At 32.2% G+C, this 13,644-nt stretch overlaps 1 protein-coding gene across 3 annotated transcripts in view; it reads left to right on the forward strand.

Moving 5' to 3' along the window:
* The window catches only part of KCNJ3 (potassium inwardly rectifying channel subfamily J member 3), a 156,539-nt gene that overhangs the window by 2,789 nt on the left and 140,106 nt on the right, over positions 1 to 13,644 (forward strand). For 2 of the 3 annotated variants that reach the window (XM_074336526.1, XM_074336521.1), the window contains one exon: positions 9,366 to 9,582. The exons of the other annotated variant lie outside the window; for it this stretch is intronic. In XM_074336526.1, the coding sequence (XP_074192627.1) occupies positions 9,366 to 9,582 (217 nt within the window). The remainder of the gene's footprint in view (positions 1 to 9,365; positions 9,583 to 13,644) is intronic. 3 annotated transcript variants of the gene reach the window in all.

Below are 13,644 nucleotides of genomic sequence, written 5' to 3' on the forward strand. Positions count from 1 at the left end.
TTAATGCACTGGAAGAAGCAACATAACACCTGGTTCTTTAAATTTTTATTTTTACTAAATATTTTCCTAGAGAAGCATTCTATGAAAGCTTGAGTGCTTTTCCTGCAGAGCCTCTAGTTAATTTTACTCTCAATTGCCTGTTTCTATGAAGCCTTTGTCAATTACAGATTTCACTTGAAGCTTTTCAGCATCCATTAAAGAAGATTGCTCCCTGCCATCAGCAGTGTAAATGCTAAACCAAATTGCACATAGAGTGGTTATTAAAACAAGGTTCATCTAGTCGTTAGAGGGCACCACTAGAATCAAGAAGAGAAGCCCACCCTAATCACTCACTCAGTTAGAGTCTGGGAATGCTGGATAAAAGCCCAGTTCTCTCTCTGTGTTATTTATAATTCATTTTTTTGAGGGTTTTGCCTCAGGTAGTTTTCAAATGTCCATAAATTGAAAAAGATGACCTCAAATAAAATCTTAAAAATTTGTCTGAGATTGAATAAAGAACCATAGCCATTTTCAGAATTTAGCAATTAATGAAAATCTGATAAATATATGTTGAGATTTTGCCTTTGAAATTTCAGTTTCCACTCTACAACTGTATATTGTTTTATACAGCCTCAGCTTATGTTGTAGCTAAAAGTGAACCAGTGTGCTTTTAAAAAGTTTGACTTTTGTGTTATTTTCATTATTCATTTATAAGATTTTACCCTAATTACCCTTGACCGTATTGTTCAGTAAAGTGTTAGAATTAAAGCAGTTCAGTTGTCCTTTCACTCCACATCATATGCACATTTACTAACCTATAGACAGTAAATAAACTGAATTTTGTATAGCATAGTGGGAAATTTTCAACCTTGTTCTGATGTGCATATTCATATGGTAACTATAAATAAATAATTTGAGCAGATCATTTTTTTATGTAATTAACTTCAATGAGCTGCAGATAGCTTTTTATGTAACTTAGCATGTTGTGTTATTTCCCTATTTGAACTACATGAGTTGTTTTGATCAGGTTAAGCAGTTGTATTGTAGACATGTTTATTTCAGTGGTATTTTTTGTTGTATGTGGCTTTTTCTATCAACAGAAAAAGATACATAATCTCTCTTTATAGGTTAGGCCTGCTGGGAAGATCGAAACACTTTATTAATACAGTGCAAAAGTCTGTCAAGGAATCAATGTTGATATGTCACTTTGAGATTCTTATTGAAGAGTAGTTTACCATATTGATTGGTCTATTGGAAATTTAAAATTAGACTTTAACGGTAATTTTAAATGTTGTTCTCTAGTTTTTCAAATATACAGCCATTTATTAAAACAAATATCTTTTCAAGGTAACATATTTTAGATATTATTAAATTTTATTTTAACAAAGCCAGAAATAATTAGAATTAATCTACATACCTTTTTTTTTTAACAAAGGTACATGAAGCTGAAGCACTTAGTCTCCAGTGGTTCGAAACACTGAGAATTATTTTTATAAATAAGACCATGTACCATATATACCGTAAGGAGTGTCCTTAAAAAAAATAAAACATTTACAGGGTTAGCAAATATGGAGCAAGGTGCTATATTAACACAAGGTGATAAAAAAAAAAACCCATCTAATTAAAATAATATGTATAATATTCCTATACAACTCTTTGCTTTTGATTTGTTGGGAAGATGTCAGTGCTAGAAGTTAAAATGATTGACATGTCGCATCAATTTATATTTAAACAAAATTATGGTGAAATTGTTTCTTGCTTTTTGCGAAGCAAGAGGGTTGATCAATGGCAGCTCTTTATCCAGCCAGTTACTGTAGTTTATTTGAAGTAGATTTTTCCTGCAGCCATGGTAATTACAATGAATTCTCATAGTTCTCGTCATTTCCTTAGACTTCATTTAAAAAAAGTCCTGTTTTGCTGATTAGGGAATCAGCAAAATTAGGTGGGAGATTGCTTTTAATAAGTTACTCTCATTTTCTTTTAGAGACTGAGATGAAGTGATCTAAAACAGCCAACTATACTTTTAAAGAGAAGCTATACCAAAATCTTATAGCAATAATTTTTTGACACCAGTCTTACACATTCTTCTTATTGAACATTACTACACATATTCAGTTTCTTCCTTTAGCCTGTTTGGCATTTTAAATTAAGATATATGTATCTTTAATACATAGAAATATATAGAATTTTAAAGCAAAAAAACATAGTATTTAAGCATAGTAATTATAGTCTATGTATGTTCCTATTACCTAGTTTAATTTCATTTATATTTTTCTATTGTTTTCTTATTTGCTGAATAAAATCTTATCTATCAATATTAACATAACAGTTCTATTTAATGGCTATAAAGCACTTTCTGTTCTTGGAAAAACAGTAAGGACATGAATATGGCTTTCTAATCTTTGTTATGATGAAATCTTCCATGCATATATCTTTTGAATTCTCTAAGCTTTGATGGAAGTATTTATTTTACAACTTCTCTGCCTAATTTTTAATTGTTATTCACTTATATGAAAGCAAATTTTACTTCAACTCTATTCCTGCCTTCCAAACTTGCAAATACTGACATTTATTTTGATATTTAAATATAGATTTTCCAATTTTATGCTTCGAACATTCAATCCTTTTTCTATTAAAAAAAAGGAACAGATTAAATGAAAAAACATTAAAAATATATAATTTGAAGTTATTTTTGCTTTACTTTAAAATGTATGTTTATTGTAAATGCAGCAATTAAAAGCTCTTTTAAGATGAATATTCTTTCTCTTTTCCTCTTCTCATCTCCATGTTGATGTTTCATTTGAATTTTCAATTTATTTTAGTTGTCTTCTTTTTCTTTTTAACCTACACTATAGGAACTAATGAAAAGAACGATCATGTTAAGTTAATATATCATCCTCTTGAAAGTTTTAATAAAGATTCCTGGATTAGGGAGTTGAGATTAATGGCTGAGAGGTGTCCAACATTTCATTAATGCTCAGTATAGAGTTGAGAATAAAGGATTTGGAAATCGCACTCCTGTCTACTAAAAGTTGACTGCCCTAGACTTACATCTTGTTAGGGGAAGATTAAAATAATCTTTGATACATTATTCAAGAACTTACAAACTTATTCAGAAACCATCATATGTAATATATATAGGCACCCAGTTAAACCTTATTTACATAAAGTAAACAAAATAAACTATTATTTGATCCATATCCTTATGAAAGAGATAAGGATATTTTTTTCTTATGAAAGTGTAATTTATTTATTTATATTTTTATTCATTGCTAATAGTCATCATATTTCTTTCCTAGGTGGTCAGCTATACAACACTTAACTTTCACTTATTGGAAAATCATGGTGTGCAATCATCTTCTAGTGCATCACATAAATTATTTTTGTGCATCACATAAATCACTTTTTAAATTCTTCATTTATATGCATACTCAAAACTGGATGCTATCTAGTTTTGTTGTATAAATGTGATCACTTCCAGATGCAATAAAAAAAAAACTGTCTGCCAACAATAAGCTCTTTATCCTCTTCATATGTCCTAACATTTTGTTAAGCCTTTACCCACAGTGATTCCTAGACCACATGACTCCTGAACTTTTTCATATATTAGTTTGTCTGCTTTCCATACCTTGCACTTAAATGCAATTGTGCTTTTGACTTTGTATGATTTTATTTTTGTATGATTTACTCGTTTTACCAATTGACCTTGGCCAATTTGCATTTTAATTCTAATCTTGAGATAATTAAACCCACAAATTAGTATTAAAAAATGGTTCTTCTGAACATCAGACAAGGAAAAAAACCACATTTCTTATTTAGTCTAGCTTTGCTTTCTCTGACAAATGTACAATAATCTCCAGTAGGTATAGAACTTGTGTTCTTTTTAAAATCTACAATTTTTATTATTTTTTGAATAGTAGTCATATGTTGTTTTGTTCTTTATTTTTAATATAGTTCCTGCAAAGTACAGGGTGGCTTGTGTTCAGGGGAATACATTGTGAACAGAAATAAGGGAGAATATAAAGACCCACAAATAAACAGCAGTAGGTAAAGACAAATGATAAGGAGAAGCAGGAAAAAGCATTTGATCAATTTTAGGGTGTTTGGTGAGTAGGAAAGGGATGTGTGAGTAAGGTTACAAATCCTATCCATAGTTATTATAAATTCCATGAAAGGGATTCAAGGAATTATAAAGCTGTTCTTTCATTTGAATGGTATAAAAGCCTCACATAATTTATTGCATGATAAATTGTATTTCATTCCATAAATAACTTTCTTTTTATAAAAATGAACATAATTTAATGGAATAAGTAACTTAGTGTTAAAAATCTTTATATTTGACTTGATGGGGGTCATATATTTTCTACCTGAGCATTGATGGAATTTCAAGCTTAAGGAGTCAAAATAAATGTTACAATTTAATTGTAGATGGTCCAAATAGAATTATAAGTCCTCATCCTCCTCTACCTGATTTTAATTTTGGTCTGAGTCCCAAAACCATTGCTAGAACTGCTTTGAGTCACAAAGCATTTTTGTTCCTTATCCTGGCACCTGCTTTTTAGCTAATTTCCTAATGTTAGCTTCCATATAGTACTCTGACCTCATTCCATGTGATTTTCTTCCTAACTTCAGCATACATTCATTCAATAAACACACACACACACACACACACACACACACACACACACACACAGAATATTTAAGGAAGAGAAGTGAAATTACAGGTGAAATCATGGTGGCATGGTAGGCAAGAATGATTTGCCTTCTCTAACTTTTCCTCATTTCCTTTTCTTTCCTTCCCTTTCCTGACCCCTGGCCCTCAGTGTTCTTCTCTAGTAGAGACACGTGGGAGGTGGTGGGGCATGGATCAATCCTTAGAATATGATATAGGTAAATGTCATGAGTCAGATGTTAGTGACTAAATATTTTACTCAAAATCCCCCTAGCCTCCCTCAGAACTAGGAACGAGCACAATGGTTATAATTAGAAGAGAGTTATGGGTTAGAAATATGGAGAAAATCAGCATACAGAGTTGATCGCATTGGTGCGATGTGTTCTTGCTGAGTGAAAGTGGACACTGGTCACAAAACTCCCAAAAAGAGGATGGCCAAATGTGGATCTTCTTATGCTAAATGTGTATCCCTTTTTTGTGTGTGTCTTTGGATCAATACTCAACAGTCTTTTATCTGTCATATGAAAGCTACTTATCTGTAAAGTTTGTGACCCGATAGTCCCTTCCAGGCATCTGTGACTTTTGCATCTTTTCCCACCTGTAGGCAGAATTGTAGTTAGTTATCTTGTAGGCCTTTTTGGACTCTCAGTTCAGTCATTTGACATTAGCTGCCTCTTTGAATTTTGCGCATGTGTCTGTAAAATGAGGAACCAGCTTTAAATTCTATACCTTTTAAATAGCAATATTTTTATTATGAAGAATAACTTAGACATGATTGACACAACCTAAATTGTACAAAATCATTTCAAAAATCCATGAGCATCTAATCATTTTTTGGACAGTAAATTTAAACAAACTTTAAATCTTAGATTTTCTTGATTTTTCTCTTAACTCCCAGAATTGGCTATAATGCATTTAACCAGCAAGTCTGTAAAATGGCATAAAGATCTTTATTTCCTTCCCAAAAGTCCACACAATTGAAAATAAAAGTTGTATGGAAGTCATCTCAGGTGCTACTATTTTCAAATTATGTAGCAGATTTTTAAGAATTATCAATGTTCCATGAATTCCCTTCTACCTCTTCCTACTTTCTTATTCATGCAATAGTTTTATGATTCTAAATGATTATTTCATCAATTGAAGTCAACCTTAGTTATCAGCTTTTCAGAAATTTAAATAATTTGTTGTATCAATCTTAATCTTTAGCAGTTGTTTTGAATTATTGTTGATCTCCATCTTATCCACTTACACATTTTTATCTAGAAAACTATCACAGTTCTGTGTTCCTTTTGAAATTAGGAGGCTTACAGAGCTAAAGGAGATAATGTGGACCATCAACAAATTGCTCTGTAAGTGAAAGATTTCTTCTTATATCACAAGTCTTAATATAATAAAGAAAAGTTAAATTGTTTTTTAATCTAAAATTTCTCCTACCTATTATCAAAATTTCTGGATAAAATATGGTAATTGATAACTAAGTAAGAGAATTAGAAACTGATGGAATATCAATGCTACTGATTTATTACATACTCAAGGTATAGATCATGGTTTAATTCTATAAATGCACATACATAACTCCTCCTTTTCTTCTGTCTTTTCTTTTCATATACATGTGCATTATAATTCCTTGAACAAAAGTTCTCTTACTCCGCTTACACAAGTCGAGAGATTTACAACGAACATAGTCTTTCCCCACCTCCCCCACCCCACTTTGTTCCAGAACAGCTCTGGAATTGCATCAGAATTAGAAAAGATTAGAAATTTTTGTAAGGCTAGAGTAGAAGTGTATGCTTCTAAAAGTATATTTGGTAAGCATATGCAGATGTTTCTAGAAACTTATGATGTTTCTAGAACATCGTAAGTATTTGGCTTAGCATTGATGAGATAACCTTGTTCTAGCCAGGAGTTCAGACTTTAAACAATTCCAGTACTCCAAGCACCTATCACACTAAAACCACAATCTTTACTCTTATAAATGGAAAAGCTTTCTATTTAACTCACAGTGATCAATAGCCTCCCCAGTCTGTTACAGAGTGAGAGAAGCAAACAAAAATCAGGGAGGTAAGTATACATCCCGTTGAAATATTTGATGGCCTAACATAAAGGAAGACAACCTGAAAGATAAAATTGTAGATGTATGTAGTATCTCAGAATCATTTAAAGAAATGTTAAATTATATAATATCCACTGGAAAATAATTTTCAATGAAAATGTAGGAAATTTCACTTCTCTGAAAAATATGTAAACACAGAAAACATCTTTCAAAGAAATAAAATACTACTTTCCCCATAGTGTTTTATAATAGGTACAGTTGTCAACTTCGTTTCTACCAAGACTTAGATAGGACATAAGGCATTTTTTGGGGGGACATAAGTACAGTTTTGAGTATGTAGAACAAATTTTTAAATTCAGAAAGTGTATTGAGTTTGAATGGAGAATATCCATGCATATTTAAGTCTAAATTACCAATATATGAATTAACTGCTTTGCTAAAAATAAAGTACTTCTTATTCTAGGTTGGCATTCTCCTGATAGGCTGCCTGTTTCTAGGCCACTTCTTTTCATGGGTTGTTGAATGATCAGGGAATATAAAAGTTAATTGCTTACTCGAAAGCCTTTTAGAATAAGGCACAGGCATAAATAACAAATATGTAAAAAAGGAAGATGAATTTTAATTTTGTGAAAATGTATCTCCTTTAAGGAAAATGATTTTTAAATACATGGAATTGAGTTTTTAAAGAATCATCTTTGTGAACATTTTCATTTAGTGCTGAAAAAGCAGTTTAGAATAGTTAGTAAAACAACACAATGTCTGCTCATTAATTATAAACGTCAGAATACCACCTTGTGTTTATATAGCACCTGTTTCTTAGTATGTGAGAGAACAATGACATGGGGTTTTTGTTTTTATTTATTTTTGTTTTTGTTTTGGCTTTTACTGTGTTATATTAATCATTACTTGTTATACAACCATGTAGTTGGAAAGATTCTGGTCTTATCCATATTTTGTTAATTTGAGAATAGGTTTAGAAAAATAGGTGACTTCTACTGGCATAGAAATTTCTAGTTTTCTCTAACATTGATTGTTAGAACTGTTTTTTTATTTGTTTGTTTTTTGGGTTTTGCACCATTAGATTTTGCCATAGATCATAAGGTATCATATCCTCTTCCTCCTCCTCCTCTTCCTGTTCCTCCTTCTTCTAATGAACTACTCACAAGGTAGAGAATAATAAGTCTCAATATTTTCATTGGATTTTTTTCTTTTTTCCCACACAAGTAAAATTCCTAAGTATCATTAATCACAAAGTACCCTCGCTAATTGTCTATGCTGCTGTTAAGACACTTTGCAGCAATTGGTGCCGTAACAATCTGCCACCAATTTGAAACCCTTGGTTCTGTTTTGCCATGGAGGCCATTTTACTAAACCACTTTTCTCAGTGTTTTCAGACTCATTCACACCACACAAAAAAACAACAACAACAAAAAAGCACAGATTTTTATTTTTTTTTGGAACCCTGAGAGTGAGGTTTCTTTCTTCTAACTACCACTTCATTGGACAGAGCAGTGTTACAGATTTTTTTATTGAATTTGCTTAGCAGTCTGCTAAAATATATTGAATGCTTCCAATCTCCATTTGACCAATAGTAACCCCCCTAACTAAATTTTTCTATATGTAACTTTTTAGCACAGCCCTTATTTTATCAGCATCATCATATAAATTGAACTTTAATATTTGTTTGTACATGATCCTTACAAGTAATGGACATGGAGAATAAAATGAAAATTAATAGAAAAGAAAAATAAGTTTACTTTCATGGTTTGCTAATTTTTAATAGGTATGTTTAATTTTCTTTCAGAATTTAGCATGCAAATAGTTTAGTAAATTAAATTTACAGTGTTTTATACTGATACTGAATGCCACTAACTTATGAAAGTTTTAATAAACTATAAGATTAACCAATATAGATTTTTAAATTGCACTTTGTTTTTTAAAAGTTAAGTCTAGCACAATTTTTACTATGCTTTAAAATACACAGAGAAGTCAACAACTTTAATGCAGTCTAAAGTGACTGCAAAACAGAAAGAAATAAAAACGAGTTTGAAAGCCATTAGCTAACAACATCTGCCTTTTATTTTTATGTAAGCTGTTGTGTACATAACATAATTTAATATGATGACATCTTCACTCTTCTATTCTAGTTGATGTCTATTTGTTACTTTTCAAAGTCCTGGAAAAATACATTATGTTTTGCTTCATAATAATGTAATAAATCTCTTCTTAATTTATGATCAACATTTTTCAGCATTAATACATTCTATAAAGAAGTGACTACTTATTTGCTTTATGAAGGGAAAAAATCTGGTATGCAATGAGTTATCATGCAGTGATTTATGTCAAGCAGTAGCACATGTACACTCAATTGCACAGTTTGTGCAAACAGCCATTGTTGGACCAGGCATTTCTCCAAATCCCATGAGTTAGGGAATGGTAATTATAGTAAGTCATATATTATAAATAATGCATGGATGTTCCGCAAGAGCTATGTGGGATTTCGGCCCATTTGCCAGAATGATTTGTGTAATGATTTGTTTGGAATTTGTTGCAGATGACTGATGTGCAGAATGTTGGCAATGACGTAAATTATTGTTGAGATGTCTTGAATATTTCCGTACAAGTGGTGATTTTCTTCTCTTTTTCTGTGTACTTGTCTAGTCTCGGCAGACACCTGAGGGTGAGTTCCTTCCCCTTGATCAACTTGAACTGGATGTAGGTTTTAGTACAGGGGCAGACCAACTTTTTCTTGTTTCCCCCCTCACCATTTGCCACGTGATCGATGCCAAAAGCCCCTTTTATGACCTATCCCAGCGAAGCATGCAAACTGAACAGTTCGAGATTGTCGTCATCCTGGAAGGCATTGTGGAAACAACTGGTGAGTAAAAACACAGATATGCCATCAAGTTTCTTTATTCCATAATGACTTTATATCATATGCACAATACTTGTCATGAATTGGGTTAACTATCACAATAATGAAAGTAATGGCTTGACTTTTATTTGTTTGTAATGTTAAATTGATACTACTTTGAAAATGAAAATTCACAGTTGTGATGATTGCAGATGTAATGCTGACTAAGGAAAAAAAAAAAGAAAAGGAAACTGAGATGACTCCTTGGGAATGATTATAATGTTCTGTTTTAATTACAAACTTGGATTTCCTATAATCATAATTTTTCTTTAAAGATTTAAGGTTAAAGTAAATTCAGCATAATTAGTGAGCAGCCTGAACTCAGCGTGCTCATTTTTGCCTTGGGGATGGTGATTCGGGGTGTTGTTGATAGGCTACGATGTACAACCTCAGTGGAAAATTCCCCGTGTGTGAAACGCATGCACGCATGCTAAAGCAGCACTTTAATTTTAAAATGGGTCAGTAGATTTCCCCAGCTGAACCCGGACCAAAAATTTTTTATAGGATTATTTTTTCTTCTCTTCCTGTTTTGGGATTAACTATTTTTTTAAGATGCAATATAACATTGGTATGCCCCGAAAATAAAATTTGCTACTCTCTGAGGAGAGTAAGGTTGTCGAAAGAAAATATAAATCAGAGTATATTATCTGGGGCCTAAGAATTGCCCAGTTGGTTTGAAATCTGATAGGTGTCTGATACTAATAATATAATATCAACATAGTTATATCCTTATCCATATATGTGTATGTATGTGTGTATCTCAATTGAGCTTTATCCTTTCTACAAGTAATGAGAAAGCAAGAAATATTTTAGCTTTCATTTTTTTAACCAATATTATTTTAACAATCTTAAAATGCTAATTATTGTATGTAAACTGTAATGTTATTGAAAGTAACATTAGCAGTAACAGAGAAACATTCAAACTATATACAAAGGTGGGAGACTTTACATAATCACAGATCTCTCACCTTGGTATAAAGCTCTGTCCCAGGAGCAGGGGGAGGAAGGCATTTTAATTTTTCCACATCTGTCACATATCACATATTTGAAACTTGGGCAAGGTACTTCATCTTTAGATACTTCATTTCTAAAATGCCACATACTGATGAAGAATATCATCAATTTACAAAGGCTTTTAGTTCAAAAAAAAAATCTTTACATTTCAATTTCAATTTTTATTCATCTTATTTGTTGAAATAATAATATATTGTTAGAACTTAAATACCAGATGTTAACAATTTTTATTGATACATTTCTGATAGCATATGGTTCTATCTTTGACACACCTGCTTATAACTTACCAATTGCCTATTTTATTCTAATCAGTGACATGAATGAAGTTTCTGTTTCAGTTGACAGCTGTAGAAGTCTTTCATTAATTCTATTTATCACTCTATTTCTCTTTACCTACCTACCTACCTACCTACCTACCTACCTACCTAGTTACCTACCTATCTAGCCATCTATCCATCCATCCATCCATTCATTTTTCCTGTGTATCCCTAGTTTGGGTTTATTTCTTAAGAAAAAGAACATTTTCCTACAAAATCACAATGCAAATATAAACAAAAAATACGGAAGTTTAACAATGACACAATTACTGCCATTTAGTTCAGTCCATGTTCAAATTTCATTAGTTGTCCTAGTAATTTTCATCATAGCTATTCTCCCCACCCCCACTTCAACATCAGTTTAAGGACTATGCCCTTCATTTCTTTCTTAGCTTTAAGAAGGAATAGTTCTTCAGCCTTATTTTGTATTCTTGAACTTGACATACTTGAACAGTACAGGTCTGGTATTTTGTAGAAAGTCTCTCAAAATGAATTTTTCTGAGGTTTCCTTATTCATTCTTTTGATGTTTGACCTCTATATGGGTATCTTAAGGGAATATTGAAGTGGGTTGTTTTTTTTAAATTTTACCTTTTAAAAAAAAAAAAAAAAGGTTGTTTTCATTGTATAAATACATAAATATTTAGGAAATTCTTTCCTTCGAAGTTTAACTTTGTATTTTTTACGTAGCTGAACTGCTATGTCTTCATGTTTTAAAGGATAATGGTTAGTATATAATAGTTTACATAAGGTCATTAGTTTTGCAATTTTAAATTGTTCATAAAGACTACAGATTTTATTTCAACTTTTCCTCAAAGTTTCTTTTAAGAAATGAAACAGTGAACTGGCAGAGCATACTTTTCACAGAAAATGTGAAAACTTGACTGGAGACCAAATTTGTTATTTACAGATAGCCTTTTATGGAGAAGGATTGAAGTCTGTTTCCTCTTAACCTCTTAATTAAGCTTGTTTTCTAGATATAACATAGCAAGACAAATAGCAAAAACATTACTCACAATTTATAGAATTTATTTCATGAAAAATTTATCTGACATTTTGTTTGTGTATTTGCTCTTACTAATTAAATCCCACACTGTTCAAACTCTGTAAAATCTGTCTATATTTCCAGACCTCCCTGAGCCTGGTAAACATAACATAAACATTTTTATGTGCAATTGAACATTTATAATTTTACTGAAATTTATTTAGATTCAACTTTAAGGATGCTTCCTTCTCTATCCTTTCATTTACAGTAAATTTTACTTTCTCATAATATTTATTGCTTAGCATAAGACAGTTAAAGCTCTTCTGGGATATTTTGAGACAGCAATAATACTACTTTTACCTCATGTGTTTTGGAACACAGCGTTGTGAATATGTGTTTATTCATTGTAACTTTTCATCATATTTAATTTTAAAATATTAAGCTTTTATCATTTGTTTGTGTATTAGACAAGTACTTGAGTGTATACTATTTGCTTGGAAGTATTTGGAATGCTGGCATTATAGTGGTGACCAAAACAGATAGAATCTCTTTCCTTATGGTGGCTGTATTTTAGTTAGAAGAGGCAGATAACAAAATAAGAAAAAAATTAGCTACTTATTATTGGACAATAATGTGGTAGGCAAAAAACACACAAAACAAGGTCATGAGAAAAAGAGTGCATCCAAGGCTACTTAATTAGGTTGATGATTAAGAATGGTCTCTGTGAGGAGGTGACACCTAAGCAGAGACCTGTCAAGAAGGAATTCCTGGACCCATCTGGAAGGAGAACATGACAGGCACTGTGAAAGCTGGTATGAGGGCCCCTGAGTTGGGATTCAGCATGGTTGATTTCAAGAACTTAAAAAAATCATGGAGGTGGTTGGAGGAGATGAACAATGTGGAAAGTGGGGTGAGGAGAAGCCAGAGTGGTGGAGGGGCCACCTCTGCACTGCAGATAATTGTATTGCACCAATTAAGTGTTAAGATTTGATTAGAAAACAAAGCCTATGTTTATATGAAAGTGATAATTTAGTAATCTCAAAACTGTATATAACAAAACAAAAAACAACACTTTCTTTCCTACTGGGCAGCGTGTAGTTTATTTAAAAATGAGTGACCCTAATGTCTTGGAAATGAATATAAGTTTAGACAGTTACTACGTTTTTGTGTGTATGCATTAAAGGTAATACCCACCTCATCCCCACTTTGTCCCAACAAACACTTTGTCACACACACACACACACACACACACACACACACACACACGTTGTTCACTTCACAGCAGTTCTCTGATAAGAATCTTCTGAACTCATTTAGTTTTGTTTCTTCCTACTCCTGTAGTCTCAGCAGGAGTGCTTGGCAGGGGAAGGGAGGTGAGAAATGAGAAGCTTTCTAATTTCCTTGGAAGTTTCAGCTTTCAGCTCAGGACTCACAATAATTACTATCCCGCCCTCCTTGGAAATACTCCTCAGTGATCAGACTCAGCCATTGTTGCCCTCCTTGCTTCAAATGAGTGAGATTTTTCACTCCCAACAAGGAACACAAAATTTGCCTCTTCATTAATAACCTTTACTTCTTTGTTCATCCAGCAGATTCCTAAACACAGGTTACCTCTAACTCTTGCTCTCTTTGCTTCTTCTCCCAGGAGAGAGAGCACTGCTAGAGGCAAACAGCATTGCAGATTTGGCTCATTAGAACTGGATGCTTTCAAA

The sequence above is a fragment of the Rhinolophus sinicus genome, linkage group LG01 (assembly GCF_036562045.2).
Source record: "Rhinolophus sinicus isolate RSC01 linkage group LG01, ASM3656204v1, whole genome shotgun sequence".
NCBI classification, from domain to species: domain Eukaryota; kingdom Metazoa; phylum Chordata; class Mammalia; order Chiroptera; family Rhinolophidae; genus Rhinolophus; species Rhinolophus sinicus.